General features: G+C 50.0%; 1 protein-coding gene across 1 annotated transcript in view; it reads left to right on the forward strand.

Moving 5' to 3' along the window:
* LOC135809669 (rapamycin-insensitive companion of mTOR-like) overlaps positions 1-25,118 on the forward strand; it is a 61,365-nt gene that overhangs the window by 3,978 nt on the left and 32,269 nt on the right. Inside the window, exons 4-15 of the mRNA XM_065323076.1 lie at positions 1,796-1,927; positions 6,541-6,610; positions 7,293-7,410; positions 7,749-7,822; positions 8,455-8,547; positions 8,672-8,748; positions 9,754-9,821; positions 10,645-10,730; positions 11,161-11,248; positions 12,171-12,261; positions 22,516-22,582; positions 23,182-23,262. Coding sequence (XP_065179148.1) covers positions 1,796-1,927; positions 6,541-6,610; positions 7,293-7,410; positions 7,749-7,822; positions 8,455-8,547; positions 8,672-8,748; positions 9,754-9,821; positions 10,645-10,730; positions 11,161-11,248; positions 12,171-12,261; positions 22,516-22,582; positions 23,182-23,262 — 1,045 coding nt within the window. The remainder of the gene's footprint in view (positions 1-1,795; positions 1,928-6,540; positions 6,611-7,292; positions 7,411-7,748; positions 7,823-8,454; positions 8,548-8,671; positions 8,749-9,753; positions 9,822-10,644; positions 10,731-11,160; positions 11,249-12,170; positions 12,262-22,515; positions 22,583-23,181; positions 23,263-25,118) is intronic.

Raw genomic sequence — 25,118 nt, forward strand, 5'->3', positions numbered from 1 at the left:
GAACTATATACCCTTCAAAGCGGTGAACCCCTGATAGGCGACAAGCCTCTGGGTCATCCTAATAAAGATATTATATTCAAATTTTCGGTTCACTTTTTTCGTGAAACACCCACCCCACCCCTCCTCCCGTTCCACCTCCCCATGCGATTAAAAAAGAAAGAAAGAAAAGGTCATGTTCACACACTTCCCAAAAGACAGTTCTTGTTGGATACGATACATATCATTGCAAACATTATCCGTAATGGTGAAGATTACAACGGAGATACCACCACTTGAGAGTCAACAATGATCACTCTTCAAATACATGAATCGAGGGGTTGATCCACAATCTCTTCCGAGATACACGGTATGATGCTGAGGTGTCAGAGGTTCTGAGCTGTACCAGCGGTTCATCCCAGTCAGTCATTGGGTTGTCGTTCGATGACCTCCTTCGAGCCTCAATCGCATCACAGATCGATCCCCCAGGCAGTTTCGATATGAATCCATCTTCGTTGATGTCGATGGTGCCCACTTGCACGCGAACCCGAGTGATTCTTGTAGCCACGGCATGGAGTTTCACAGCCTTGGTACTATGGCGTACACTTGCTTGATCGACTCTAACACTTCGTTGCGATTGATATTGTCTATCATCTTCATAATATCGCTTGCATCCATATATTCGGCATCAGCGAAGACATCAAACATCTCCTGCGAACATTCAACGTCGTGCATGGCGTTGAGTTTATAGAACGAGTATCTTCCATCAACCCATTTTCTCACTATAACACCATCATCTGAATCGCTTACTGTACCGAAGTCCTCTACACCACTAATGACGATCTTTGGTAGGTACTGCTTCTGGTCTTTTACCTTCAGCACTAGTCCGCTCACTCTACAAACAGACTCGGCAGCGGCGAGCGGTGTCATATCGAACCTCCTAGGGTGTCGAATCATTGGATTGAGGTCAATGGCTGTCTTGCGCGCACTGAGGTGGCGAATGGAGAATTCCTCACTATCGCAAGAAAATAAATAAAATTTCTCTGCTCTATACGACTCACTAGTTGACCACGCCATCTTATCTTCTTCACACTGCGAAAGAGTCGACAGTAATGAAACACCAGACCTTATAGAGACTACTTCGCATCAAGATCAAAGGTCACGCCACGGGGAGGTGACGACCTTGGAGAACACGGTGTGTCTCGAAAGTGGGAAGACGCCCCCGTCATGGTGAGTCTTTTTTGTTCTGGTTTGGAATCTTTCGACTGTGATATCAGATTGAGATGTGAATCCCTTTCTTCTAATGAAAGGTCGACGTGAAGAATCGTTCTCTAATGGAAACTTGCTTGTGTTGTGAAATGTTGAGGTAGAAGTGACCGTCTCGGAACATGTTGATGCTGTTCACGTTGATTCTCTTGTCCTTCAAGTCAACGAGATTTCCACCTCTTTATCTGTTTCTGCTCACCCTGTTGACGGATTGAAATCTGCTAGGATGAGAGTATATGTAGAGGTAGGCGTTTCTCTCTCTCTCGCTCTCTCTCGCTCCCTTTCCCTCTCCCTCTCCTTCTTCTTCTCCTTCTCCCCTCAGTCCCGAACGGCCTGAGAAGTCCTTTCAAAAAGAATTTACTGAAATCAAATTTGATTTGAAGAGTGGAACATAAATGTGTTGCACGTAAACGGAACACAGCCTAAAATTTCTGTGACATCTATTCTATTGCATTGCTGTGCGCGCGTGTGTGTGTGTGTGTGTGTGTGTGTGTGTGCGTGTGGTGTGTGTGTATGTGTGTATGTGTATGTGTGTGTGTGTCATTCTCTCCAGTCTCCGGCACTTGCTGGTCAGTCCGAACATTGCCGTGCGATCAGGCACACTGCGAGCGCTGCGCTACTTTATGGTGTCCGAGCCACTGCTAGTGATTGTCTATCGCCATAACCTGGACATGGTCATTGCGCGGTAAGGACTACTGACAGTACTGTGGCAGTACTGTGCCTGGCCGCTGCTAAAGTGGCAGCTTTTATTTATTGAATGGACTCGGGTGCATGAGCTGGTTGTTTAGTTTCTGGTGGTGTTAGTGGACATTATAGCGTAACTTGTAGTTCCTTGGTCCTTTTTCTTTTCAATAGTTTTATTTATTTATTCATTTATTCGATTCTATCTCATAGCAGATGCATGCAACACTAGTGTGGGGAGCAATCCCAGAGATGAGGGCGATACCCAGCCAAAGCAAAGCTCAGCCACTACGTTAGGTGATAGCTTAGCACGCGTGGGTGCTGCAACGACAACGCAACGTGCGGCATACGGCTTGAATGATACATGTTTACATGCTGCCAAGAGTCCATAACTCCCGGAATGTGCAACGCGCGATAGGGTCTTGTCACGACTCGTTTTCAACATTACGTCATTTTCATGTACATTTTCATGTAGCGAATGTCGCGGCCTGCACGCGCAGCTACGTGAACATGACATAATGTTGAAAACGAGTCGTGACCGACATTTATGTGGCGTTGCACACTCTGGGGGTTATGGACTCTTGATGGCGCACAATGCACTCGATGTACGGGCAGGCCTGTGTGTTTCCTTACTGGACGCATTAATCACAGAGAAGTGAGGGGCTGAGCCTTATCAGCACATACTGACCAACCAGAACAAAATCTCAAATCCCTTGACAAGAGCTGCAGAATCCCTGGAGCCAAAAAAGCAAGTCGACCGACACCGTACATACCATAGAATTCCGTAAATAAGCCCACCCTAAATAACGCCCATGTCCGATAATAAGCCCAGTTTTAGGCGGTGTACACTTCAAGTCCGTTTTAGCGCCCATGCCCGAAATAAGCCCAGGGCGTAAAGTGGACTCAAAATGACCAGCGCGCGAGCGTACCTGTTGTGCCTTGTACTTACCATAGCAAGTGGTTTACCTATCAAATCTGTAATTTATCGCTACATTCTTGGTTTAATACGACCAAATTTCCAGCTGTGGTTTGATGTACCTGTACCGCGCTCAGTGTGAATGGTGGTTCACTGAAACTAGGGGGTTGCTGATAGATTGATCTTCTGCAGATTGCGTCCGAAATAATGCCCATGCCCTAAAATAAGCCCATGCCCAAATATACGCCCGGTTTTTGACGCTCTGCAAAGTATACACCCGGGGCTTATTAACGGAGTTTTACGGTATGTCATGTATATGCATGTGATTTTCGTCGTCCAGCATAGCAAGCTGCGTTCGTTTCAGAGGGAGGGGAGGGGGTCCGAGGACGAAATGAACGATGTTCGCTTCAGGGACGACAATAAACTTTTGCGACGACCCATTAGGAAAACCCATGATCAGACAGAAATGTTACTTCCGGGAGTTTGCTTGAAATCCCCGGGATCCTGGGAGTAATGTTGATTCACCGGGATTTTCCCGGGAAAACTGGGAGGGTTGACCTGTATGATAGCAATGAAGAGTTGCCGGGTTAAGGTGATGGGGAGCCTGTTTAGTTGGCAGTGAAGTCCCGTTAAGGATGCAATGGTCGGTTCCGGTTGTGAGCCCAAGATAAGAGGGGGAGGTAATCCAAACATTATCAAGCGTCCCTATTGTATTGAGCAAGGTATGGTTTTGCTAGAGGGTGCTGTGGAAATCGTCCCAGTTCGAAAGATCGGATGGATCGCGTAGGGTGTCCGCATAGACCCGGAACTGGCCCTGTGGTCCAGTGTGGAAGAAAGGCGGTGGATAACACCCGGCGTATTCCTTGCCTGCAAAGTGTCACAGCGTTTGACGGAATCATCTCGATTATTGATAGAAGAAGACTCAAGAAAATAGGAAATGGGCGGTTGAAGAGGAGCTCTGAGAAGTACAACGCTCCTAGGAAGATAGCAGCTTGGTGATTCTCTATTCTCTCGCTCTTTGTGTGTGCTTTATACTGCTCACATAGTAGCTTCACTTGGTCAGTGGTGAAGCTATGTAATGTTGTCAGTCGACCTGGGATGCATTGTTACTATCCACAGATGTTTGTCCACGAGACAAGAGAAACACCTTCTTTGCGAGCGTCCACAAGTGCTTCATGGTCTCGTTCATGGCGAGTTGCTCAGGCAGGATAGCATCCAGCCGGCCAACACTTTGTTTGAAGCTGACAAAGGTGGCTCACGTAGCTGTGTACACCTCGCGATACACCTTCAGGATGCTATCACAGTCGCTCACTGGGACGTGCTCGGCGTTTGTTACAGTTTTCAGGAATCTGCGTAGCTGGTCAAGGCATATTTCAGGCTCCTCTACCATCATTGCTGGACTCTGCCGATCCAAGCACTGGACCACGGTGTAGCGCAGCGGAGACCTCTCAAAGGATCTTCTGCACCATCTTTGATGAGGCACTCCTTGGTGTCGATCCTCAGTACAAGCACTTGCTAGTCACTGACCTTCTTCTTCGGGGAGCGCAGCAAATTCTCTGCCGCAAAAGCCGATATCGGCACGGCATGCATCGATATGATGAGCGCTGTGTTCTAGAGTGAATGCCAACAGTTTACTCAGACAGTTGAGTGTCGCCAGAACATCGGGCTTCACGAATCGTGTTGAGGGAAGTTTGTCTACTACACTATGCTGATGACCACATCTGTCGCGAACCATGGCATACCTGGGTTCCACTTCCGTTTGACACTGCTGTAACTGCTGTTTGCAAAACCGTTTTCTTGCGATCTGCGATTGCCACTCCCATTGTGGTTTGAATTGGGGATGATTCCCTGAGCCAAATTTCTCTGGACAGATACTACAATGGCGTGTTGCGCGTTTGCAGTAGTAACATGGCTTAGTGCGCTCACATGCCCTTGCACTGTGTCCAGGCTTCAGGCAAATGAAACACCGTCCAATCAGTTGATCCTTTCTGGGTTCTGCATCTGTGTACCTGGTACACTCATCAGCGAAATGCGATTGTCCGCAGTAGATGCATTTGCGTTCCATTTTCACAGTGTTTGCTGCCATTGAGTGTGCCACGTGTGTCACGTGTGTCACGTGTGTGTCGTGGGTTGTATGCTCGGTCCCTTAGTCATTCGTTTCCGCCGGTAGTTGCAGCTTCCGCTGCTTCCATTGCATCTACATAGTGATTCATTGCATCACGTAGACTTCGCACTGTCCATTTCGTGGTAGTGCCTTTCTTTAATTCTAATTGAGACATAACCGATTTAGGTAATTTGGAGGTAGTCAGTGGGATGAATAGTGCCTGTGACATGTCCTCATATAGTGCACCTAGACTTCTGATATTTGCCTCGACGTCATTCAGGAATTTCCGCAATGATTCAGGTCGGCTAGACGGTTTTTCCAAATCGACTAATGCCAAGTACCGAGCATTGACTACAACATGGTCTCTCCCAAAACGATCCATTAGCAAATCCCATGCAACCTTGTTGGATGGAAGTGGGGGCGGGGCAAAAGTAACTCCTCCGACCAAAGGTCTCGGAATCATCGTTACTAATATACAAGCGATAAATATACAAACACATCGGAATAAGCTCCCAAGGAGTAGCGAAGAATCAAAGAGCAGCAAGAAAGGCACCATGTTGTGGAACTAAAACAGCTCCACGTGTATGTAGCTGAACAGGTGAGACATAAAGATACGCACGGTGCAACGAGTCCAACTGTGGACATGAAAATGGATAGTGAAGTCCATTAAAGACGCCTATAGTAGCACACTCGGACGTCTCTTACCCGGGCCGGGCACTTTGGGACCGGGCACTGCCCGTATCTCAGATTTTCCTGTATCTCAGGATAGCTCATCTACCATGTGTCATATCGTTTTTTGGAGAAGTTTATTATTTGGCATGTATTGCACATGTTCAGGTTACAAAAAGAATCCATTGATAAAAATGTGTGGATTACACGGGTTGGCAGTGACAAATAAGCACTTATGCATCCCAAATTCGAAGCATTTTTGCCATAGGAACTCAAGCTGAAGGTGCCCGGTAGAGAAACGTGCCGGTATCTGAGGCGTCCGGATAAGAGACGTTTGAGTGTACACCCAGTGCGTGTGCAAGCCAAAGTGCATGAGTTCAAAGGGTGCCCGGAACGGAACATTAGAAATGCAACGAAGTGCAAAGTGAGAAAACGGGTGCCCAGAATTGAACCTTAGATATACAAACGAGTGCAAGGTGAGAAGAGGGTGTCACAAAGGGAAGTGCAACTGATTGAACGTAGAAATCCTGCACTGAACAGAGATACATGTAGCTGTGAATTCTTGGTTATGTACATGCATTGTGCTCGTGGCTACGAATAAATCCGATCGCATTCGCGACAACATCAGTTGAGGTTTAAGCCATGCTCATGATTTGTCCAGCTACTGACCATTGGCAGCCCAGCCTGGTTGAAGTTTATATGTGTGTTTTGCGTGTGCGTGCGTGCGTGCGTGCGTGTGTGTGTGTGTGTGTGTGTGTGCGCGTACGTGCGTGCGTGCACATTTGAGTGTGTGTGTGTGTGTGTGTGTGTGCGTGTGTGTATGCGTGTGTGTGTGTGTGTGTGTGGTGTGTGTGTGTGTGTGTGCGTGTGTGTGTGTGTGTGTGTGTGTGTGTGTATGTGTGTGTGTGTGTGTGTGACTGTTCTTCAGATCCTTTGAGCGGGAAGGAAATCAAACCCACGAAACCGAGCGCCTCCAGGCAATAAAGCTGATGAGAGTGGTAGGTTCCAGTGGCTGCTAGTACACTAGTACAGTACTTTCGGGCGCCGAAGAACGAACACGCTAGGATTTCAGTGACTGTGAAATCCCCGCACAGCATACCGATATATACATGGTGACTCAACTCTGCATATGCTCTAGTACATGAAAAATAAGAACGACCTAGGCTACGGGGCTGACTCCCCACCCCTAGTTCTTCAGCAACCAACAGTACTGTATCTTACTAACACATAGACACTCTTAGCAATGCACCTGGACACGTGTTTCTGGGGACAGCCGCCGCATCCTTGTTCACCGTAGCCTCAAGCCGGCCTTGTGATAGTTTAGGGTGGGCAAAGGACGGCATGTACAGCTGTTCAAGATTTTTGTAACTTTTCTTGCTCTCATTCTCTTGTCCTTGTATTGAAAAGCAGTAATGGCTACCAGCAAATTGCATACTGAAAAGGTCTTTTATTCAACTTTCCCAGGATATGAAAATCTGTATGATAGGCCAACTTTGTCTGATAAACACCCCCCCCCCCCCCCCCCCACACACACACATGCATACACACGCACGCATGCACACACGCACACACACATGCCCCCCCCCCCCCACACACACACGCACAACGTACCAGTATAGCTTCTAATCAGACATGGATCGTATTGCCGTATGGTATTGTATGTGCATGTATCTATACCAGATGCTACTGTTGCAACCGGAGTCCTTTCCAATGACGTTCTGCCGAGCTCTATCCGCGTCGGGTGAATCTCAAAACGATACCTTCAGCCGAGTATCGCTAGCCATTCTCTGTGAACTTGGTCAGTGTTGCTTATGTGTGTGTGTGTGTGCGTGCGTGTGTGTGTGTGCGTGCGTGCATGCATGTGTGTTGTGTGTGTTGTTTGTACGTGTTTATATGTGTATATGTGCATGTGCATGCGTGTGTATATGATTGTATGGACATGTTTATCTGCATGCATGTGTGCATGTGTGTGTACGTACCGTAATGTACTGTTGATCCGCCCCCTCTCCAATTTCCACCCCCTGTCGAATTTCTGCCTGTGAAGCAACTCAGCGTGTACGTCCCAATACGGTGTTGAACTAACGCATGCACTGTTGTACGCAATGCGGCTGTGTTTGTGTTGTTGTCTTCTAACAGCCACACTGAATCCGCCTATGATCAATATGTGTGGTGCTGTGAGGACGATAATGTCCGCCATCGTGTCCACACAGGTAAGCATGGCTTGGATAGAGGTGTACACGCTGGGGACACTGGAATAGTGCATTCATCACGGGCTATGATAGTGAGATGAAAGTAGTTGTTAGAACTCTAACTACGTGTAGAGTGAAGCAGTTCAGTATCAGTTACCCTGGATCTAACGTACTATTGGCTATAAACTACTGTATCAACTTATTGTATAAAGTACTACTGTTGAGGACCCTGCATCATGCTATACCAGTCGTTCGACCTCAGATCTACAGTACATCGGCTATACGACGTTTCAGCCGTTGGAGAACGCTGCACTGAAGTTTCACTATGTGCTGGTATAGATGCGGTCTAATTTGCTTCCTCTGGATGGGAAGTACATGTATGCGTTCACGTGGAAGTGGCGTTTGTGTGCATTGCTGACTGGCCGAGCACGTCTAGTGAGCACTTTGAACGGTTGTCAAGGTTACTCTATGACTACATGCTACATGTGTGTGTGTGTGTGTGTGTGTGTGCGTGTGTGCGCGTGTGCGCGTGTGTGTGTGCATGTGTGTGCGTGCGTGTGTGTGTGTGTGTGTGTGTGTGTGTGTGTGTGTGCGTGTGTGTGTGTGCGTGTCTGTGTGATGCTATCTGTCGGTTTGTGTCGATGCTCGTTCAGATTTCCTCCATCAACGAGTTCCTCACCCTGTCACTTGTACAACTGCTCAACACGCCCTCCACACGGACCGCTCTACGACCGTATGACCTGGAGGTAATCTTGTTCATTTACAAATACCGTATTTTCGGCAATATTGGCCGCTGCGCTTAAAAGTTTGCGAGCCCTAAATTTGTCAAAATGACTGTTTTTGATTCTTTTCTTCTCTGCTGTTGTTCAGATGATCACTGCACCTCTGTTGGATGGCGACTATAAGCATGCAATAGACAGTGCCGAAGGTACCGACGGCCAGGCCATGTAAGACATCTCGATACAGTCCTTCTGAGTGGTGATTCTGCCCCCTCAATCCCACTATCATAAATGGGCTCATTGCGCATTGCCAAATATGAATTGCATGAGCAATGCATGCGAGTACGCTGGAATCCAGAATGCATTGTTCAACACTCCAGGCCAGACGACCATGCCCAGGTGGCGGCGCGGGGTGTTTATGGTACAGAGTGCGTCACTGCGCAATGGGCTCATGCATTGATCTTTGTCACGAGCATTGTTCTACATCAGGGGCGTCGGACACGGTACGGTCACTACGGTATTGACCGTACCACCTTTTGCCCCAGGTACCCCGTGAATCAATAAAATACACTGATCTGAACTCAAATGTTCGGCTCCTCCATCCCTCCCCCACGAGTAAACTGTACTTCAGATGACTGACCGTACCACACCCTAAAATACCTTCCGACACCCCTGTACATGTACATGCAGGTGCAAGGCCCTAGTCCCTAGCTAGTCCCTTGCTCAGCAGGCGCAATGCTGCATCTTTACAGTGCAGTGCTCTCCTTACCTAGGCGTGAAGTGCGACTTGACTGAGCAGTACATGTACTGCAGTTCGGGTCACCGGCTTGAAAGTTTCCATGTTTTTGGCAACCGCCCATTTGTACTGGCCTATTTCAATCTGTGAAAGCAGGCAATCTCTGAAACTCCACGAGCATAAGCTGACTGGTTCATGGCATGTAATCAGGTAGTTGAGCCGATGTTCTTGACAAACTATGCGAAACAGCGGTGTGCGCATATCAGGCGTGCAGTGTCCAGATAGCTGGGAACCACGTTGAATGCACCCCTGCCCTATGCCCCTGCACTAGGGCGAGCTTTGTACAGTCTCAACACATCTGCTATGAAAGAAACGTGATCATACGGACCATGTTATTGCCAGTCAAACCAGCTGATTGGGTCGCGTGAGCCGGTTTTACCAGTACATTGCGGAACGCCTGCGTGCTCTCTTTGATCGTGTGCAATGTGTTGCTGCAGAAATGAGAAGCTGGAACACTTGGATGCGTCTCACATGGGTGTCATCTGGATGATGCGAACTTGGCCAGGTACTGTACGAACCTTGTTCAACCATCCCTCTAGCTAAGCAGAATATGATGTGCCAGCAGCTGTTGTATGTGTGAACGTTACCGACATACTCCTGTGTAGCCGATGGCACAGCCGCAGTGCTTTGGGCATGGCTGCTCTATGATACGTAATGATGTGTGAGCATGCAGATCAGAGGATCCCCATCGCTAGAATTGGTCAATACTGCATAGTAGAAGTTGACTACAGCACTGCCTGGTGCCGAAGAGCTGGGGGCTCAGAGTCCTAGCCTAGGCAGTTGGTATCTTTCATGCAGAACTGCCTATAGTTCAACCACCGTTAACATAAGAGTACCGTACACCTGGTAAAATTCTAGCCTGTTTGTTCTTCGGCGCATTGTTCTTCGGCGCCCGACAGTAGTGTAACACAGCTTCGTTTCTACTTGTAATCATGCAGGGCCGACGCTAGTAGTTTTTGATTGGTCCGGCCATACCCTAGCCATACCCTAGCCATACCCTAGCCATACCCTAGCCACACCCTAGCCATACCCTAGCCATACCCTAGCCATACCCTAGCCTTTCATACAGTTAGTGTATGATAGAGTGAGTACACATGACCTCCACAGCAGTGAACACATGTTGGTGGCCACCAAGTTGGTCGGGCCTGTAAATTGTAGGGAAGTGTCATACTGTCGAGCAGGCCGAGACCCTACCAGCTGAAGGTGAAGGTGGCTGTAATCCGGAATACTGTTCTGCTGTGTATCCTGTACCTTGCTGTGCGTTGAGTGTATGTTACACACCTGCTGCTGCTGGTGCTGCGTTCTCTTCATCGTGTTTGCCTGCTCAGGTCTAACGTTCCTGTGCCGTAACCAGGAGAACAACACCATCAGTCGACTCATCCAGTCCCTGGGGTGTCCCAGCGAGAACAACCAGGTTAGTGCAGCACCCGGTGTTGATTCTGGCTGGCATGCTGTGTCTGTGACTGAGTGTGTGTGTATGCATTCCACTACGGCACATTCTTTGTGTGTGCACGCCGCTGCACGGCATACTCTGGGAATGCTGTGGGGTGGTCAGTTGTCATGTCAGGGCCGGCCGGCCGGTACTGCAGTAACACCAGCGGCAAGGCATCCTGTACCGGTGCCCTCCGTGGGCGCCGTGGGCCTTAGCAGAAACTGCTCGTTTTCAATGCCAGATGGCGCTGCATAGCCAAAGCACTGCACGAACACCGGGCTGTAAACATGGCTCTGCTTGCTGCCCATATCGTTGACATGACTGCTGGGCTGTGTTTCTTGTTGCTTGCTGCCCATATCGTTGACATGACTGCTGGGCTGTGTTTCTTGTTGTTGTGCTATACTTTGTGCAGTTTGCAATTATGGACGTCTTCTTCCATGTGCTGCACATTCGGATCCCAGTAGATTCGCCCAAGTTTGAAGTGGCCCTCGAAAGCATGGGTAAGCTTGCACACGTGTTTATGAGTGTGCGTGTGCGTGGGGGAGGGGCTGGCTTTGCAAACCCTACTGTTTGTTGGGTAAGGCTCCGCCAACATATTTGGTAGGTTTGGCTCGCTTTTGCTTTATCCATGTATGGCGGCGAATGAGCATTAACATAGTTATTGGCTTTTGCATCGCACTGTTTGGGACACCATTCTGAAGTTGATTAGCAGTTTCAAGTATTGATTGGCAACAACATGTATACTAATAGTCACTAACATGTATCTTCATCATCAACGTCGACCAGCTCTCCTTGTAGGCTGTCTCTCCCTGTGTATGGCTCTGCTACGAATGTCCGAATGGACGTGTCTCACTAAATTGTTATTTTTGTGAGTGCTGTGCCCTGTGTGTCACCGATGAAAAACACTGCAGTTGCCGGCGCTGTGCAGGTACTCCTGTTTGCAGTATAGCTCACAGAAATTGCGTTCGGTTTTGCGTCTAGGATCTTCAAATGGAACCACCCAAGGTGTCCAAGTCGTCTGTTTTGAGTCATCATAGTTTTAAACAGTTGCTTCGCCATGCTGTGATAGTTTTTTCGAGTCGCAGATTATTACAACTTTGGCTTTGACCTAGTCTGCTACAATGGCAAAGAAACCATTCTCTCAGCTGTGTGCTGTTCTCAGTAAATAGATCACCCGGGCACGCCAGTTACAGTGTGGTCACTGTACATACATATGCATTGTGCGTCCCCTGGAAAAATCGCATCACAGCTTTGGTTGCGCTTTGAAGAAATCTAATTGCAGCTGTCCAACACCAATCATATTGAACATTGCACTATGGCCTGTACTGGTATGGCTCACCAGGCAGCATCCTCGGGTATTTCATTCCGTGCATGACTTCCGTTTGAATTATTCCACTCTTTTGTGTTGTTTTCTCGTCACAGATCATTCACTTCCTCAGGCATCGTGGAGCCTGGAAAAAGGCTGGATGGCGGAGGAATGCCGCTCTGTGCTGCCACGCGGCAGAGCTCATCGGTGAGTGTTGGTTGTAGTGGAGGTTCCCGTGTGGAAACAGGCTTCTGCTGCAGTGTTGGGTGTAGTTGGGGTTGTTCCCATGTGGAAAAAAGGCTTGTGCTGCAGTGTCAGGCGCTCTCCCTGTGTGGCCGACTGCAGCCAGACTGAGAAAAGTGGAAACCTCTCTCAATAAGGGGCAGTCCGGGGTTACCGGTAGTTTTCCTTCTTTTTTTTTCAAAACGAAAATACTTAGTGTTTTCAGCCCCCACCCACCCACCCACCCATCATTTCTGAAGATGAAACGAAATTTCAACAAAATATTGATTTTGTATTCGGCACCCAGCAATACCCGGGCATTCTCCGTGCATGGTGTGCATTAATAATAATTATTTTCAAAGCGAAACTCCTGAAACCCACCCAGCCCCTAGCGAAAACATTTTGTTTTGAAAAAAAAATTGGTAACCTCGGGCGGTCCCTAAAAGGCCGATTCACAATACAAGTTGTTGCGACGCGACATGCGATTTGCGACGAGCTGCGACCACGACACACAATTCACAGGGTTTTTTAAAAAACGTTCTAATGACATCCCTATGCAGTGCATGTACTATGCACGTGCACTGCCCGTGCATCCAGAGTAGAAACTGTACTCCATTTGTGTGTGTGCAGTGCGTCGCACGTGGCGAAAGTTGAACATTCTTGGACTCTGTGACGGGTACCTTGTGACTGTACGCGACAGCTCGCGACAGGCGTTTTCTTGTCACAACTGTCGAAAATCACGAAAAGTGGTATTGTGAATCAGAGACCAAAAAAACGAGATTTCCGGGCAGCACAGGCCTCTCCCAAGCCGACGTCATTTTGCATGACGAGAGGGCGTTCGAGATATCACCACGATGGCTTGGAACATGTTCCGCCAACATTTCATACAGTTCATTGATGGTCATTCCCTGCCTCTTGTTAATGAGGTACAGAATGATGCAAAGGAGGTTATCCATTCCAATCCCGCCTCTGCGTATGCCGTCAGTATGATCTGCGTGGAATGTCCTCAGGACATTAGGATTAGACTTTCCTGCTTTTGGTCTCAACCAGAATCACTGCCCCTTTGCCAAGATTTCTTCTTGCCTCACCTGCGACAAAATTCCGAAATGCACCCTCAAAGTCTACCCAATCTTTGATCTGTGCCAGTGTCTTCGACCCGAAACCATCAAGCAAAATACCCTCTGTCGCAGGGGAGTGGGAGAACTAGCTTCACTTGAATCTTGCATTGAAACCTTGGTACTCTTATAAAGGAATCCAATGGTGATGGTCTGATCCGAGCAGTCAAACTCATCTTCTTTGCGAGCCTCTGCAGATGTGGTAGTGTGTGCATGTCCACTAGTTCCACGTGCTTTTGGAGCGGCTGGATCAGACTTACTGTTCTGGAATATTCCCAGCTTGTGGTGAATCTTGCATGACCTTTCATTGTACTCAGGTTTCATTTCTTTTATTCTAGTGCATGCTGCTGGCGCCTGATGTATTGACTATTGTTACCGCAGGCCAGTCTCAACCTTTGCATTGTCTGAGATTCAAGTAGCGTATCGTTTGATACATGTGCTGTCTCCATGCTATCTAGTCGTAATATATTCACTCGTCTTTGCATTTGTGCACAGTCCTGTGGATACTCGCAGGCTGCGGTTGCGCTCTCGCTTTGGTCATTCTAGAATGTATACTTCCATGCCTTTGAAGTTTTTTAGTTGTCAGTTTTGAACTGTAGGAAGCAGTTTACAGTTTTGGTTCTTGCAGTTTTATCTCAGAGGAGAAAGTTCTTGGTCTCATACTGTTACGAGTTGCTGTTGTATCTGGTTGAACGCATGCCGGGGCAACAGAGGGCAGCATGAGTAGCCATAGTGGTCCTTCGAGCCGGATCTCAGAGCCAGATCCAAGAAGTCCTGCGCGACGACGAGCAAGTCCCAGGCGCTGAGTGTAGACGGAGCTCGCGGTCTACCAAAGGGAGACCGCCGAGCAGATACGGGTTTGATAACTGGAGTGACGTCCCGGACAGCGTGAGCTCTGCAGGACATGCGCCCTCGAAAGTTTCAGGAACTGCTGCGTCGCAGGCGTCACTTCGTGCAGAGATGCTTCGTGTAGAACTTGAGGCTGCAAGGCAAATCGCTGAGCTGGAGGAGGAAGCCGAGACACGCAAGTTGGCTCGTGAGACAAGTTTGGTGCAGAGGGAACTGGAGGTTCGAAGAGCCGAGGCTGAATCTGCAGCTGCACTACGATCCGGGTCAGGGAGCAAAGTGTCGTCTCGCAAATCATAGACTGGAAACGCTGCATCCAGTGGCAGGGCAATATTGACTGCCAAGAGTCTTGCTGAGCACGACAAGTTGGCCGGACCTGGTCGAAAATTCGTATCACCACCGCGTGAGCACTTCAGAACGATGAGTGATGTCGGTGGAGTGAACGGACAACGCGACCACGGCAAGCCAAGGAGTTTGCAAGGTACGTTTCGTACTGTGAATGCGCCCACACAACCTGAGGCTGTATTAGGTGTGGCGGAAGACAGCCCAGCTCAGTCAAGTACATGTAGTGTCAATGCGTTTGGCGTGCCTGCCCTGGGGCCAGTGGCGCAAGCATTCATGCGCGCGCCCGCTCAAAAGTCTGTGACCAGTACAGTGCTGTCAGTAGTGCCAGCCAAGAAGTCAATGGCCAGTGGTGCGCCTGTAGGACGTACTACAGTGTCCATACAGGCAGCTAGTAATGCAGTGCCTGTACAGCCAGCAATAAGCAGTGCAGCAGTACAATCAAGACTGCCTGGCAGTAACAAGAAGGCAGTATCAATGCTGAATGCAACACCACCATGGCATACACCACAGAAGCATACAGCAGTGGCCAAACAGCAGCCACCAACACCAGTGGCAGTGCAAGAACACTCCAAGCAGGTGCTAAACCCGCAAGCAGAGTCCTTCATGCCCTATCCACCTCAACTGCAGACACTACACCCTGCTAGTTTCAGCTTTCACGTGAAGCCACTGGAGCTACCAAAGTTCTCTGGCAAGACTAGTGACTACGACCGGTGGAAGCAGAACTTTCGCCGCGTTGTTGACGAAGATCCACTAACGACTGAAGCGTACAAACTTGCACAACTGCGTGAGTGTCTCATGCATGGCACGGCCAGCGACCTTGTTGATGGCGTGCTTGACGGTCCAGGAGCCTACCACACCATCCTTAGGGAGCTAGATGCATGGTATGGCGGCGACAATCGCACTGTTGAGCGCCAAGAGAAGGAGATTTTGCAGTGGCCGAAGCTAAAAGAGTCAGACGACAACTTTGCCAAGTTTGTCCTCAGACTCCGGACGATGCTCATGAATATGGAGATGTGTGCAGTAACACCGGGCCGTGAGTTGTACCTATCGGTTACGCAGAAGTTGCCGAAATCGCTGTTGCTTAGGTACATGGAGAAGTATGACGATGCTGACTGTGATATTTACCAGCTAACACAGTGGCTCCTCAGACGCGTCAACACACTACGCCGTGCCGATGAACGACTCCGGTCGACAGAAGTCACTGCCTCAGCACCAGCACCAGCAAGATCATGGTCGAAGCAGAGTGCTACAAAGTCTGAACGAACATTTGTGGCAACTAGCAAGGATGCAGGTGCCGACAGAAGCTGCCCCTCGTGTGGCAAGGCGCATCAGCTCCACCGCTGCCCCGATTTCATCAAGATGGAGGTCAGGGACCGATGGAAAGTCATCAAGTCCAAGCCAGATGTCTGCGCCCTATGCTTCGGTCTCAATCATCGCGCAAAGACTTGTACCAGGCAACCCTGTTCAAAGTGCAGCCGCACGCATCATGACATGCTACACTACAACATCCGACGCTCGGATTCCGCTGCAGACCCATCAAATGCCGCAATCAAGGCCAACGCAGCTTCGGCCAGCAGTGGCGGTCCTGCCAAGATTGCTACAACACATTGCGCAAGTCATCAGCCAGAGATTGACAGTGGCGAGTCATTCATGGTTGTGCCTGTTGTATTCCGACACAATGGTGTGAGCCTCCAAGGTAATGCACTCCTGGACCCAGCATCGTCCACGAGTTATGTCCAGCAGTCCGTGGCAACAGCCCTCAATGTGCGTGGACCCAAGCGGCAGCTCGTCACTTCCGGAGTAGGCGGCAAGCAGACCGCAGCAAGACGTGAGCATGTACAGATCCAAGTGGCGGCTCTGGGCGACAAGACCATGAACAAGCTTGAAGCTTGGGTTCTGCCCACCGTCACCGTGTCATTACCGGCAGTGAACTGGAATCAGCACAAGAGCAGCTGGCCGCATCTCAGTGATATTGACTTCCCATCCATCAAGGGCAGTCAGATCGACGCGCTTATCGGCCTGAATGCCATCGAGCTTCATGCTACTCTAGAAGAACGGCGAGCAGAAACAGCAAGAGCGCCCATTGCTCGACGAACTCCTCTCGGGTGGGTGTGCATTGGTACAGGAGTCGACACCACTCGTGCAATCACAGCTACTACACCAGCTACTGACACAGTGCTAACTGATGGGCTGACCGAGCTAGTAGAGAAGTTCTGGCGAGATGAGTCGGCGGGCACAGATAACCCACTAGAGGAGACGCCTTCACCCGATGACAGAAGAGCCGAGGAGCTCACGAGCCAATCAATCAGCTGCAACGGCAACCGGGTAACTGTCCGAATCCCATGGGTCAATGACAGCGGTAAGCCACGTGTCAGGTCCAACAGAGCTCAGGCTGAGCAGCGGCTCCGCAGTCTACAACGCTCGCTACAGTCACGGCCAGCCGTGAAGCAGCAGTACTCTGACGTTATGCAGAAACACATTGCCAAGGGTTACGTGAGACGCGTGGACCCGGATGAGATAGCCAAAGACGGCAACGACCAGTGGTACCTACCCCATTTCCCGGTAGTACGCTCAGATAAATCCACGTCAAAAGTGAGAATAGTATTTGACGGTGCAGCCCGCTGGGATGGACACTCCATCAACGATGAGATGTTTACAGGTCCTGCACTTCAAAACGACATGACCGGTGTGTTGATCCGATTCTCACTGGAACCAGTTGCGCTTGTTGGTGATGTGTCGGAGATGTTCCTCCAAGTCAAACTGGCGGAACGTGACCAGCGCTATCATCGCTTTCTGTGGTATGATGACAATGGCCAAGTGCAGGTGTATCAGTTCACCCGTGTGCTCTTCGGCGCTAAGGCGTCACCGTATCTGGCAGGACGAGCGGTGAAAGAGGTCATCAAGCACCACGGTGATGAGTACGACTCTGACGTCGTGCAGTGCCTAAGCAAAGACCTCTACGTTGACGACATGCTGTCATCACTACCATCCACACAGCGTGCCATCCAGGCCAGAGAGCAAACGCAGCAGCTACTTGCCAAGGGCGGTTTTCACATGCGAAAATGGCTGTCGAACAAAGCTGAAGTGATGAACACCATACCAGAGGAAGATAGGTCACCTGATGTCGTCCGAGATGTGGACAGTGACACCAGCCTCCCAACTGTCAAGACTCTCGGCGTCAGTTGGAACGCCGAGAAGGATGCCTTCACCTTCCAGCATCAAATGAAGGACATCACGACATTCACCCGACGCTCTGTGTTGCGCGGCCTGGCCTCCATATTCGATCCGCGTGGCCTGATCTCGCCATACGTCATCACGGCTAAGGTACTCCTGCAGGATGCCTGGTTGCTGGGACAGGGATGGGACGACCTGCTGCCAAAGGAACAAGTCGTCAAGTGGCAGGGTTGGTTCCAAGGCCTCCCAGACCTGAGTAACCTGGAGATCAGCCGCTGTTTCAAGGATCCACAACAGCCATCCGAAGACGCCAGTCTTTCCGTGCACTGCTTCTCCGACGCCTCAGATCGGGCGATAGCAGCCGCTGTGTATGTCAGAGCCAGCTACCCAGACGGTACCACCCGAATAACGCTAGCGATGTCGAAAGCGAAGCCGGCACCAGTGAGGCGACAGACGATCCCGCAGCTTGAACTGAGAGCAGCTGTGCTTGGCGTTCGCGTTAGTCATCTCGTCGCTGAATCCATCGGTATCCCAGTGTCAGCTCACACATTTTGGACGGACTCGATGAACGTCTTGGGCTGGGTCCAAAGCCACAGCCGGCGCTACAAAGTGGACATTGGCAACCGAATCTCTGAGCTCCAGACCTCAACGAGAGCACACCAGTGGCGACATGTTCCCGGAAAGAACAACCCTGCAGACAAAGGTACTCGTGGTTTGTCTGCTGCATTACTGTGCCGTGACGCAGTGTGGTGGTCCGGTCCACAGTTTCTTCGCCAGCAGCCAGATGAGTGGCCTCAGATGAAGGAAGTCAGCACATCCTCGCTGCCTGGTCAGCTCAAGACGGCGCTAGTTGCAGTCGTCCCTCCACCCTCCGAGATCCTGGGTCGCTTTAGCACATGGTCGCGACTGGTACGCGTGACAGCATGGTGCAAGCGATTTGTGGCAAACTGTCGGCAGGCAGTCAGTGACAGCAAGTCCACGAAGGGGGATGCCGCATCGGACAGCCAGTCCAGCACGCCAGTGAGAGTGCCAGTACAGCTTGGCGGCACCCGCTCCATCAGTGTTCCAGTTCTCAGCACTGACGAAGTATCAGTAGCAGAGCGGCACTGGATTGCAACTGCCCAGAAGGATTGCCATGGTACAGCATACCATCGTCTACAGTCTAGGCAACTGATGTTGAAATCGGACCCTCTGGCACCTCTCTGTCCCCAGTTCGATAGTGCAACAGAGTCACCCCTGATGACGGTAGGAGGTCGATTGCAAGCTACAAAGAACATGCCAAGTGGCGTACGCCACCCAGTCATCCTACCAGCAAAGCACCGAGTAACCCAGCTGATAATCGAACAGGAAGATCATCGGTGCTTCCATGCAGTTGGGCCACAGCATCTTCTGGCCAATCTGCGACAACGCTACTGGATTGTTCATGGAACATCAACAGTCAAGGCCGTTCGAAGCAACTGCGTCACTTGCCGTAAGAACCGTGCGGAGCCAGCATCCCAGATGATGGGCCAGATTCCAGACTTCCGAGTTGCAGGCTCGTTGAAACCGTTCAGCCGTACAGGAGTTGATTACGCGGGTCCCTTCCTGACCAAGCAGGGCCGAGGTAAGACGCAGGCTAAGCGGTACCTGTGCCTGTTCACTTGCCTTGAGACTCGTGCCTGTCACCTAGAGGTATCCTATGGCCTCTCCACTGAGTCATTCCTGTTAGCATTTGAGAGATTCACAAAGCGCCGTGGTGTCCCGCTTGAAATGGTCAGCGACAACGGGACCAACTTCACTGCCGCGGAGCGAGAACTCCGTGAGGCCGTCCGGGCCATGGACAAGGAGAAGATCGAGAAGCGACTGGTCAGTGATGGCGTGCGATGGCGCTTCAACCCACCTAGAGCACCACATTTCGGCGGCATATTCGAATCCCTCATCAAGACGGCTAAGCGCGGACTCACAGCAGTACTTGGGAAAGCGGACGTCACAGATGAAGAGTTAGTGACTGCCATGTGCCAGGTTGAGGGCATGATGAACTCGCGCCCGCTGACAGTTGTAAGTGCCGATGCAGCTGATTTGCAGCCTCTAACACCAGCACATTTCCTCGTCGGACGACTCGACCCACCAATGGCTCTGGAAGTGAAAGCAGACGAGCACCCCAGCAGAGACCCACGCAAACGTTGGTTGTATGTTCAGCGGCTTGTAGCAGACGTGTGGAACAGGTGGCGAGATGAGTATGTTCCCTTGTTGAATGTCCGTCGTAAGTGGCAACGTCAAGGTCGCAATGTAGCCGTAGGTGACATCATGCTGTGTCTTACATCAAACACTCCCCGTGGAACATGGCCCATGGGTAGAGTCACAGCAGTGCATCCTGGTGCAGACAAGCTCGTCCGAGTAGTGGATATTAAGATCGGCGACAAGATCTACCGACGGTCTATCCACCATCTAGTACCTATTCTGGACACCGAGTAGTTTGTGCCTTGTGTATCTGAAGTGCTACAGGCAGCCCTGTGACAGTACTCTCTCTCTCTCTCTCTCTCTCTCTCTCAACCCATGAAGTTTTTCTTTCATCATAATTATAGTACCGTAGTAGTACTCACTCGTCACAGTTTGTTTGCTGACCCTGTGCTCGTGAGTGAAGGGGGATATGTTCTGGAATATTCCCAGCTTGTGGTGAATCTTGCATGACCTTTCATTGTACTCAGGTTTCATTTCTTTTATTCTAGTGCATGCTGCTGGCGCCTGATGTATTGACTATTGTTACCGCAGGCCAGTCTCAACCTTTGCATTGTCTGAGATTCAAGTAGCGTATCGTTTGATACATGTGCTGTCTCCATGCTATCTAGTCGTAATATATTCACTCGTCTTTGCATTTGTGCACAGTCCTGTGGATACTCGCAGGCTGCGGTTGCGCTCTCGCTTTGGTCATTCTAGAATGTATACTTCCATGCCTTTGAAGTTTTTTAGTTGTCAGTTTTGAACTGTAGGAAGCAGTTTACAGTTTTGGTTCTTGCAGTTTTATCTCAGAGGAGAAAGTTCTTGGTCTCATACTGTTACGAGTTGCTGTTGTATCTGGTTGAACGCATGCCGGGGCAACAGAGGGCAGCATGAGTAGCCACTTACGGTGCAGACGGCATATGACATCAACATGTTCGCCGCCAGGTAACTTGGTCACTGTCCACATCGAGTTGCCTACATGAACCACGGTGCAGCACCCACACACAGACACGCACGCACGCACGCACACACACACACTCACACACACGCACACACACACACACACACACACACACACACACTCACTCACACTCTCTCACACACACACACACACACACACACACACACACACACACACACACACACACACACACACACACACACACACACTCACTCACTCACACTCTCTCACACCCACACACACACACCAGAATTATATTTACAAGCAGAGTCACTTGAAGACATCTGAACATGGCAACCTCCATGTTCTCTTTCTGCTCATGCAGACTATCTTATTCCTGCTCGGCTCCGTCGTGATCTTCACTATCGGTTCCAGATCATTGAGACTTGCCTCGTGTCGGCAACGCTTTGCTCCTGCTCAACAAGCGGTCTGAGATGATGTTGAAATGCAGGCATGAGAAAAAGTGACTAACTGGTGCTCGGCACATTTTGCTGGTGTAGTTGATGTCACGTCTGACAACAACGATCTCTGCAAATTTATGGTCATCCATGAACAGGGGAGCACCGCATGTGTACTCTGCTGAAGATATCACATCAGGGATGGCATCGTGCTGTGGCTTTGTCAGCTTCAGCTTTGCATTCACGCATCTTGATTTTCCACAGTCGGAACACTTCACGGCGGCTCGAACTTTGTTGGAGTTCATGGTGTCTGAGTGTTGTGTATCCCTTGGATGGATGGCACTGGTACAAAGCGGCAGAGACAATGGCGTTCAACTGGCTCTCTGCGATCATACACGCTTGAAAACGGCTTGTATGATTTGTCATCGCCAGGTTCGGGACACGGAAGCCAATGCCGTGCCCCTCTCTGATGTGGCCGCTGGACGCTCCTTAGCGCCACTCACAGGGGTTGCTATCTGCAGAACACTTCCACAATTGAAACGAATAGTGAGTTGCCCGCGCGTGACGCTGACTGAATTCACAATACTTTGCTGAACTGGCTAGATCCGCCTTCTGCAACAAGTGCATCTTCATTGATGGGTCAATGCCCTCAGCTTGGCAGAAGAGGTTGCTGATGGACTCTTCGCTTGCCGACTCTTCAACTGCTACAGGCACACCCTTCAGCTCCAACTGCTTATACCACTTAGATTATAGCAATGATGACGCCCTTCATACTGTCAGTGTAAGCTGGCTTGAATTCCTTGTGCTTGGAAGCCACAGAGCGTACCTCAGCCATGGCTGTGGAGTTCTTGAATCACAGAATACAGAATCTCACCGTACCCTTACTGCCTCTGCTCTTCACGACTGAAGGCTATGGCTGGAATGCTGCCCGACCAAGCTACCATGTATTGAAGAACTAGCACGTTTCCGGTTTGTGATGTGCACTTGACTACTTTGCCCCATTGTGGATGATACATAATTATACTATCACCATGGCAGCTAGAGGTCCAGTGGTTGTTGGTCCCACTGTGCAATGTGGACAGCAGGCAATAACATAGGCATGGACATCTGTTGCTCATGATGGCGTGCCGTGTGAGCTGGGGTCGACACGTTTGCCTTGTTTTCTTGTACGGGTCTGTTGTTGGTGTTGTTGTTGCTGCAGGCTTGACTTCATTCATCAGTATCATGCTATCGTCTTGCGTATCCTACTGGAGCATGGCCTGTTAGAGGTAAGCAAGGGTCGTGGACAGAACACGTTCGACTTTGACAACTTTGTGTGCTGCTCTTGCTTTGCCAGACAGTCGTTCACATGAGTGGATTTTTTACTCGATGTGTTTGCTTTTTATGCACCTACGATTGTAGCTGCCGTGTGAGTGTGTGTGTGTGTGTGTGTGTGTGTGTGTGTGTGTGTGAGGGGGGGGGGCATGTGTTTGACTGTGTGTGCCAGCTAGTTCCATTGGCGAGTGCACTCATGCCAGATTGTGGTTGGGTTTGTTGCCATAAAGCCCGGATGCTTTTTAAAAGGGGTTTTAGTGGCTTAGGAGCAGGGTATTGTTCTTTCTGCACAGTAGTGTTTCACTCTCATCGAGTCTGATGTCTACCATACTGATCATACTGTAATGTGATGTGTGTGTGTGTGTGTGTGTGTGTGTGTGTGTGTGTGTGTGCGTCTGCGTGCGTGTGTATGTGTGTGTGTGCGTGTGCGCGCACCTGTGTGTGTGTGTGTACGTGTGTGCGCGTGTGTATGTACGTGTGTGTGTGTGCATGTGCGTGTGCACGTACATGTGTGTGTGTGTGCGTGCGTGCGGATTTGTGTTATGTGCGACAGCGCTTATCAGAGGTATCTCTTTCAGCCAGTGCAACCGTACGGACACATGCTCAAGTGCTCCTTGGCGAGATCCTACACATGGTGAGCGATGTACTGTTTACTGTTTAATTGTGGTATTCACATCCCTTTCATTCACATCCCTTTCATTCACATCCCTTTCATTCACATCCCTTTCATTCACATCCCTTTCATTCACATCCCTTTCATTCACATCCCTTTCATTCACATCCCTTTCATTCACATCCCTTTCATTCACATCCCTTTCATTCACATCCCTTTCATTCACATCCCTTTCATTCACATCCCTTTCATTCACATCCCTTTCATTCACATCCCTTTCATTCACATCCCTTTCATTCACATCCCTTTCATTCACATCCCTTTCATTCACATCCCTTTCATTCACATCCCTTTCATTCACATCCCTTTCATTCACATCCCTTTCATTCACATCCCTTTCATTCACATCCCTTTCATTCACATCCCTTTCATTCACATCCCTTTCATTCACATCCCTTTCATTCACATCCCTTTCAATATTGCCATGTGAAGGATAGGACGAGTCCACGTACTAGTACTACTAGTAATGAAGAGTGGTGCTAACGCTGGGCAGACTACTGAGCACAGATCAGAAATTAACATTGGGTGCAGGAGACACTGGAGGGCACTGTTGAAGTTTGGCCACTGCTGTGAGGTTTCTAGGACCTCTCCTTCATTAGAGTACATGTACACAAAGCTAGAGGCTGGTAGAGCTAACCGTCTCGGAGAACATCATGCAAGAGAGAATATTGCGAAGACTCCTGTCCGCTGCCGCAAACCACACATTCTAGGCTCGGTGATTTGACGGTGAGAGCTGCTGCCGTTGAAATGTCTGACTTGACAGGCTTGCTCATCAGACATGTGGCTGCTACGCTGTGTGAGACACTCTGAAGGGTCTCCTCCGCTTCGGTGTGGAAATCTGCGTCCCGAACCAAGCACTGCAGCAGGGAATCGACCGAATCGACAGCATTATTATCGCTACGCCACCGGTGGTAAGCTGTTAACAAATCTTGGCTCAGCTTCTGCTGCGGCTGCGTGCGGAATGTACCTTATGCTAGCTCCTTCCGCGGATTGCTGGCATGTCCTGGAGCGCGGACATGTGGACAGCTGTTTTACGCTTCTCACCGCCATACCTCTGATCCCGTCCCTGGAGTGCTGCTGCGTCAGCCGCTGCCAAGTACCCGTAAGTTTCGATCGTCTTCAGTGGTGGAGCGGACAGATATTGTCTTAGCTGCAATCGCTTGAGTTCCGGTACAGTGGCTGCTGGTCGACGCATATGTTGAAGGACGTACGCCATGTGTCATACAACTTCTTGCCGCCGTCAAACGTGGGTATTTTTTATCTTTCCTAAATGGCGATAAACATCCGATGGTACATTGCCTTGCGGTGCAGTGGTGTCTATCCTGGTACTGTTGCATTAGTCGATCCATGTCCATTTGAGGGTCCACCATACAGGCCATAATTGGGTGCTAATGCTGACTGTTGGTACAGTGCGCTTGCATTGTATGGAGACGGTCCACCAAAAGCGGCGTTGACTGGTGTCGCTGCCGCAGGTTGAGCTGGTGACCGCTGTGTCGACCCAACTAAATAAGGAGCTGCAGTAGACGGTGGAGGCCACTGGCACTGGGTAACTGCCATATCTGGCCGCGTCCATTGCGGTGTTTGGGCCGCTTGCGGCACTCCGAGTGGCAGGCTGCTATGGTAAGGTATCGTACTCGTAGAGGCCTCAAACGGGGACAGGTAGGAATGCACTCCAAAAGAGGCTGCTACTGATGCTGCTGGGCCATCATAAGCTGCCGCACTGAGTTCATGCTATTCTCGAGCATCAGTAGCCCATACTTTATCTCATCCACACTCCCAGTTTCTTCCACGATGAAGACCAGCAGCCCGCGGCGGAC

This window comes from Sycon ciliatum, chromosome 2 (genome assembly GCF_964019385.1).
Source record: "Sycon ciliatum chromosome 2, ocSycCili1.1, whole genome shotgun sequence".
Taxonomy (NCBI): domain Eukaryota; kingdom Metazoa; phylum Porifera; class Calcarea; order Leucosolenida; family Sycettidae; genus Sycon; species Sycon ciliatum.